The 7,662-nt window shown below is 36.4% G+C and overlaps 1 protein-coding gene across 3 annotated transcripts in view; it reads right to left on the bottom strand.

The window, feature by feature from the left end:
* Positions 1-4,084: 4,084 nt before the first annotated feature.
* The window catches only part of LOC120623659 (exportin-5), a 30,636-nt gene continuing 27,058 nt past the window's right edge, over positions 4,085-7,662 (bottom strand). For all 3 annotated transcript variants that reach the window (XM_039889818.1, XM_039889817.1, XM_039889819.1), the window contains 3 exons: positions 6,688-6,906; positions 5,436-5,609; positions 4,085-4,756 (listed from right to left, as the gene is read on the bottom strand). In XM_039889818.1, the coding sequence (XP_039745752.1) occupies positions 4,598-4,756; positions 5,436-5,609; positions 6,688-6,906 (552 nt within the window). In that variant the 3' untranslated portion in view covers positions 4,085-4,597. The remainder of the gene's footprint in view (positions 4,757-5,435; positions 5,610-6,687; positions 6,907-7,662) is intronic.

Raw genomic sequence — 7,662 nt, 5'->3', positions numbered from 1 at the left:
TAGTATAACTTGTAGTAGACAGTGATCATCAGTCTAGCTAGTGGCATAGTTTGATAATAATACATTTGTAACCTTTTTTTACCGACATATGCAATTAGAATACACGCTGTTCTCCATTAACGGGTTACGAGAGACAGCTATGAAAGTGGTCAAATTTTTCTTACCAGGTGCGAAAACCAAAATCTTTCGCAGCTGGTTACGAAAACGACAAATTAATTCTGTTTTGGTTGCTAGCTGGTTATCACAGGAAGAAAAAAAATTCAAGTTCATAAATGGTTTTATTATTGATATTAATTATATAGGTATATATTAATTATTATCACTATCTATATATTTTATTGTAAGTTTGTTATATGTACATATTATATTTGTATATATAGGTTTATGCATGTTTATTTGCAACACAGTACAGTTCAATGCACCACCTACCTCTCTTCTTGAGCTGTTTTTAGCGCCTTTGGTTGCCTGGAAGAGATCGCTATGTAGCGATAAGGCCGCCAAATTGTATACCTTTTGTTAAATTTTTACTGTTAATTTGTTATGTTTATGTGGTGTACAATAAAAGTGTATTCATTCATTCATTCATTCATGGTTACGAAAGTGGATGGAACCATAATTTCTTGAGGATCTCCAATTTTTTTTTAAATTACTATTAACTTAAGTTACTTCCCGATAATATAGCTTTTTTTTTTCGAAGACATGGTTAAAATCATGGTCAAGCACTAGCGTGCTAGCAAGCAAAGTTGTCTTTGTAAATCGATGGGTGTGCAACTTTTTTTATCAGGTGCTTAGCGGGCACGCCCTTATCCTGGCATCTTTGCATGCATTTATTACGTCTTTAGTGAGGGGATTGATTTCCGATCGTTGAAGGGTTTAGTCCTGTATCTCTAACAATATGGACCAGATTTTCACAAAATGAGCATAATCAAACTAATAATGAGTCTAATAAGTCTTAAGTGTAAAAAGAAGAATTATAAAAATCGGTTAAGGAATGGCGGAGTTAGGATTGAGTTTAAATAACTGGGTGTACCAAATTGCACTCAAATACGTTCAATAGTTAACGCGTTATGCGCGAACACACCAACAGACAAACAGACAAATTTAATTATATTTTTAAGTTCTACAGCTTATTAATAACTTCTCGCAGTTACTTTAATATACAGACATGGAATTCTACGATTTTATTATATTTATAGGGTAGTACTTATGTTATTTTAAAGGGGAACAAATAAAATACGTGTTTATTCTATAATATAATTTAATAACATATTAACGATTATTCACAGAAGTATGTTTTACATTGCGAGTTGGATATGGCTAGCGCATTTTCCGCGGGGGACTCCACGCGACCGTGACCAGCCGAGGCTGTGGTTATACGATTAGCGAAAACCAATTTCAATTATTATTATACTTAATGCATTATTTAAAAACTAATGCAGCTGATTTTAAAAAGGAATATGTTTTAAAATTAATTTAATAGCGCTTTTTACTAATTGCATCTGTCAATGTGTGAATATTAAAATAACATCACCGTATAAAAATAGTACTTTAATTTATCACTAATAAGAACAATTTTCTAATCACATAAAAAGATAATTTGTATACAAGGTAGCTAATAAGCTATTATACTATCTGAAATGAATAATCCGCGTAAAATGTATGAAATTTGTATTCAAATTGGGCAATGCCTTAAAGGCAAGATGAGTAATTCATACATTTTGACAAAATAATGATTTTCAATGTTCAATGTCGAGATAAATGAGCAAATCTTTTTTGTGTCAAAATAGTATATTGTGCAACTAGAGCGACAAGTTGTCGATTGCCCACGAAAGCGAAGTTGAACGCACAAGAGAAGCGAGTGCGGTCATTCGCTTGAGTGGGTAATCGATGTCGCACTTGTTGCACATACTATTTTGTACTACTCATGCGGGGAAAGTAGTACGCTCGCTCTTGTGGTTGAAAAACAACCGTTTGCCCATTTTTTTTTAAAATGGGTAAACGGTTCTTTTTCAACCACAAGAGCGAGCGTACTACTTTCCCCGCATGAGTAGTACAAAAGTATTTTAGAATCCATTTCTCTATCCAATTGGCGCAGTGGGCAGCGACCAGTGGGTTCGATTTCCATAACTGGAAAATGTTTGTGTGTTGAAAACGAATGTTATTCAGTGTCTGGGTGTTTATATCTTCTATATATATTTCTTGTGTGCGTGTGTATCACTGAACTCCTAGACGGCTGGACCGATTTGAATGAATTTCTTGGTATACGTTTGGGTGGCACCCTGGATGGTTTAGATTCACAAAATAGCCCGACAGATGGCGCTGGGGTCCGCTAGTATATAAGTATAATATAGAATTTCTATTTACGCATTTTGTTTATGAAAAAAAATCATCCTCATCTTAGTGCCCATAACACAAGCTATGTTTACTTTGTGGCTAGATGGCGATGATGTATATCATAGTTTTTATTATATACTAATTATAATATTCAATCAATCATGCTGATATCTCTTTATGGATTATTTGGTAAAAGGTTTTGTATTTTGTCTCTCTTACTGTCTTCGTTAAAACGAATAAATACGAATGAAGAGAAGTTTATGGAATAATATAATAATGCACGAGCAGTACTGGAAGTGGTGATGTGTCAAGTTAACACTTCACGTAAATATTCTTTGCGTATATTTGAGGTGACTAACTAGGACAAAATAGTAGTTATTTTGTTATAACAGAAAAGATTTGTTCTGTTTACCTCTATTTTTAACAATTTAAATAATATATTACAATGGAAGTGAAAGAATTTCACAATAGACACACTATTTAAAACGACGCATTTATGACATAAAATGATACATAAAATAAAACCGTTATATTATATAACTAATTTATTTAATTAATTATACTATTTATCAGTCGATGTTTGCATTACCAACAATCGGGCAAGCAAAAGTTTTTATATCTCTTTAGATACAGATAATATAAAAATAAAAAATTAATCACGTTCGCATGGTTCCACGTATTCGATCCGTTATACTATATTCAATTTGACGTTTTCATGTTTTTACTCCGTCCAGCCTGGCTGTGGAGTTTAATCTAGAGACTAGCGCTCGACTGCAATCACACTTGATCGTAAGTAGCAGCCCATTAAAACAGAAATGAGGAAACAAAAAACCATAGAACAACCGACACAGCTCAGTAAGTATGATGTGACAGTGAGTGAGAAGCACAAAGCTCGGAGAGCTGATGGACTTAGCCTTGTAAGAACCTCTCCAACGTGGACAGACGACATAAAACGAGTCGCTGGATTCAAGGGGGCTAAAACCGTAGTGTGGAAATGCCTACAAAAGAGGTATTACGTCTAGCAATGGATTTTTCCGATAAATACACTGATCTCTATTATTACCACTGTACTGTTGTCACGTTTTTGTCTTCAATTGATTGCCGCCATTTTGGCGCTGTAAGTTGTGAAAGTAAAAACGAGTGTCCGAGGAACTAAAATTTGAATGACTAAAAATTAGAAAGACACGCGTATATCACATTAGACGCTTCAAATGGTGCAAAATGTAAACTGTCATTTGTAGTGATAGATAGTACAGTGTTAATATAAATAACAGGGGTTTGTGGCTATAAAGGTGCTCAAGTCACACTCAAGGTCGGAGAACGATATACTTGTTAATTCATTATTTTCTTTTATGTTTCTTAGCAGAAATGCATCGCAGCAGTAGAATAAAGCTAGATGAAATAGCTAGCTAATCAATTGTCGTTAAATGGCTATTATTTGACGATCGAAATGCTTGTTGATTAGCAGAGAGACTACCCAATTTAAGCATTTGGGAGTTCGGTCCGTAATAACAATTCTAGCGAAAACCGCATTGCCGACAATCAACCGACAATTTGTATGAATTTATATGCCACATAAAAAAACGTCTACAGGAATATTTAACGTCAGATCGAATTTCCTGTTATATTACGAAAAGGTGACATTTGCTATTTCATCTATAAATAAATAAAGATTTATTTTTAGTTGAGTAAAATATAATATACATTAATATCCGACCGTAAGTGTATTATAAAAAAATATTATTTCAAGTGTATAAAATAAACTTAAAAACACCATACAATAATAATACAATAACAATGAATGTATTTTTAAAATTAAATAACGAGCTGATTTGGTACAGATTTGTGATATTTCGTTATTAATGGACGATCCATAAACAGCCTAACTTGACTATCAAGTCAAAAATTTGCGGGGTCCTGGCACGGCTGGTACAAGGCAAGAAACAAAAGTTATGTCTCATTATATCCCCTGAGATAAAATTAACGTGTCCACTTTCTAAAGCTAGGTAATAAGGGAATAGTAGAAGTTTACCCCCTAGTTCATTATTACACTTTTATTACTTGGATACTATTTCCACTCTTGTGCCAATACTCGAAGAGTTGATAAAGCTGTGGGGAAAGATACAATTTTATGCTTTTCCCGGAAAAAATGTCTCCTGCCCATTTAAGCCTACCTCTTAAATAGAAGAATAGTATAACGGACGAAGGTATCTAAATAATTCATTATTTAATTTAATAACTAGTACGATAGGCCTCATCGCCGCTATGTGGGCACATTGGGATTGAAAAGGTGCTCTAGTCCGGCGCCCTCGGCCGTGTCCAACGCGCTGCGTGGCTTGTCCTTCTGCGCCGTCTGCATAGCTGGCAAGTTCAGTACGAACACTTCTTTTTTGAACAGCTGGCCTACGTTTCGTCCGATCAACTGTGAAGTTAGCCACAGAATTAATAATGCACAGAACCCTTATTCAGCCATGCAGTGCATTGTATCCAAAACAGTAAAAAGCCCCGCGCTCGTCTCATTTCAGACCCGCCCAATTTTTTCCCATTTTCCTCATTTTATGGTAAACGTTTAGAACATACATACACATATACAGTTGACAAAATGAATAGAAGTGGCTAAGCGCCTGTTCAAGAAACACTATTAAAGTGGAGTGGTTTTTGATGCTTCAATATTAGTCGTGTACAAGATTTCTTTATGTCCTCAATTCTGTGAAGTTGCATATGGCGGTCGCCACATTACACAACTAGATGGCACCACAATGACCCTGCATCACGCTCGAGCGTATCACCATAGCTCCCGTACAAATGTATTGGGTTTTTCAATCAAGAAATTCCTAGTACCTATCAGCCTAGAGTTCGGAAATTGGTCTTGATTTATATAAGTCCTGAGCATGACCTGTTTCCGGTCGTATCGGAGCTGCCGTCCGATCGGACTATGAGGAAATAGTTTTGCGCACAAACACATGCATTATATCTACTGCGTAATTGGAAAATCTTTTTAATTCAACGAAGGTTTAAAGTGAAGTAGATACCGAAGAAAGAGTACCTGTACGCAAATTCGGAAAGCGCCCCCCGTTACTAAAGAGTCGACTGCAACTTACCCTCGAGGTGATCTTTTTGAAAAGGTCACGCTTGCTCTTGTCAATCTTGGCGGGCTTGTTTGTATTGGCGGCCAGCTTTTCGTCCAACCTTTGCAGGTCGTGTGCGTCAACGTCCGGTATGGCGCGCAACACGGACGCCACGTTAGGGAACCGCGGCCGTAGCGCCTCGTACACCTGCGCAAGCGTCACATGAAACCAACATATTATTATTAAACTCTTTATTTGTATACCACAACATTAACATATATAAAATATAATAACAACAGAAACATATCGAAAGAAGTAGAATACAAAAGGCGGCCTTATCGCTTAATAGCGATCTCTTCCAGGCAACCTTTGAATTAGAAAAAAAAGGAAAACATAAGACAGGAAATAAATAAAATACAAATTAGTTAACAAGGCAAAGCATTATGCGTATATATTGCGGACGTATAATGTGCTAGCGGTTACGCACGGCCTCATAAGTGTACTGGTTTAAGTATATAAGTTTAGTTTGTTTTAATTTTTTCTAATGACAATGTGAGATGGTGATAATAAAAAGAACACCCGGCTAAGTTTGTTGTATGCTTCTTCTTAGACCAGGGCGCGTTTTGAACCCTCGTAGCTATAGTTTTAAGTTTACGATTGTAGTTATCGCCATCACTACTCACTGCTACGTAGCACGTACACGTTTTTTATTTAATCAACGCATCAAAGGTCATCTTCCTACGATTTATCGAAGTTATCATAACCTCACAATAGAACAGAATAAAAAATTAACATATGACGTCTTCAAACGCTGTTTATAGGCCAACTGGAACAAAGTTTTTTTTGTTGGTGATAACAAAAAAAAACACCCAGCTAAGTTTGTTGCGGGCTTCTTCTTAGACCGGGACGCGTTTGGAACCCTCGTAGCTTTAGTTTTAAGTTTACGAATGTGGTTATCGCCATCATCTAACTATCGTGTAATACTCATGTAATGTACGCATCAAAAGTGACACCTAGTGGGCCCTACTTGAATAAAGATATTTTTGACTTTGACTTTGCTTGTAAACACTGTCATCACTAAGATTATTCAAAACCAAAATGAAACAATCAATTTAAAATCTTGTTTCTTCTCGTTTAATATTTATTTTGTATTCTGCTTCATTCTTCATGTGTTTGTTCTTTTTTTTTGTCTCGTTTTTCTGAGTGGTGTACAAATAAAGAGTATAAATAAATAAATAAATAATAAAGATGGTTGATATTGACAGTTTTTTTTTTCATTACGTACCTGCACAGCAAGCGCCAACAAAGCTGCCTGGTTAGCCTCATGCTGACCGTGTAATCGCAGCGCGTGTAGCACAGCTGCCAACGCGCCAGCGGCCTCGCCCGCGCCTAACGTCGCGCCACCGGCCTCGTGGGCAGAGATCGCCGCTCGTAACGCTGGCAGGGCCAACGCACACGCGCGTAGGGACGACGTGGAGTCGTTCCAGGTTAGTGCACGCAGAATCTGGATATCATTGATTAATCAATTACCGCGACTACAGGACACTGCTCTCTCAGAATTAATTAAAAAAAAAAAAATACTACGACAATCCACACATCGTCATCTAGCCCCAAAGTAAGCGTAGCTTGCGTTATGGGTATTAAGATGACTGAAGAATAATTTTAAGAATAATATACATACATAAATACTTATAAAATACAGATAAACATCCAGACACTGAAAAACATTCACGTTCATCACAGAAACATTTTCCAGTTGTGGGAATCGAACCCACGGCCTTGGACTCAGAAAGCATGGTCGCCGCCCACTGCGCCAATCGGGAAGAATGAGGAAGGTTAAGAACGTCTACCACGCTGGCAAAATGCGGATTCCCTCTCTGGGACACTACACTAAGGCACGTAGGTTTTCTCGCGGTGGTTTCCTTCACCAGAATAAAAACACCAATAATAAATAGTATAGCATTATACGACTGATTAAGTCCAACTGGATTAGTGCATGAAAATTATTATAACACAGATTATTTTTATAGAAAACGACTTTGTGAGTAGAATAAATTAAAACTAATCATTTAGTTAGCTAGGATGTGCCAGGAGCACAACAAGCTATTCCAAGTATGTAACATACATACATCCACTCATATTCTCTTCAGCAATACAAAAAAAAACGGCAATATATTAGTACAGCTAGTTGATAATTGCCTCGTACATTTCTGTTTTGTTTCAATTTTTTGTTTCTGTTATCAACTTCACTATACAGTTT

This window comes from Pararge aegeria, chromosome 5 (genome assembly GCF_905163445.1).
Source record: "Pararge aegeria chromosome 5, ilParAegt1.1, whole genome shotgun sequence".
Lineage (NCBI taxonomy): Eukaryota > Metazoa > Arthropoda > Insecta > Lepidoptera > Nymphalidae > Pararge > Pararge aegeria.
This window is presented reverse-complemented; position numbering and strand designations above follow the sequence as displayed.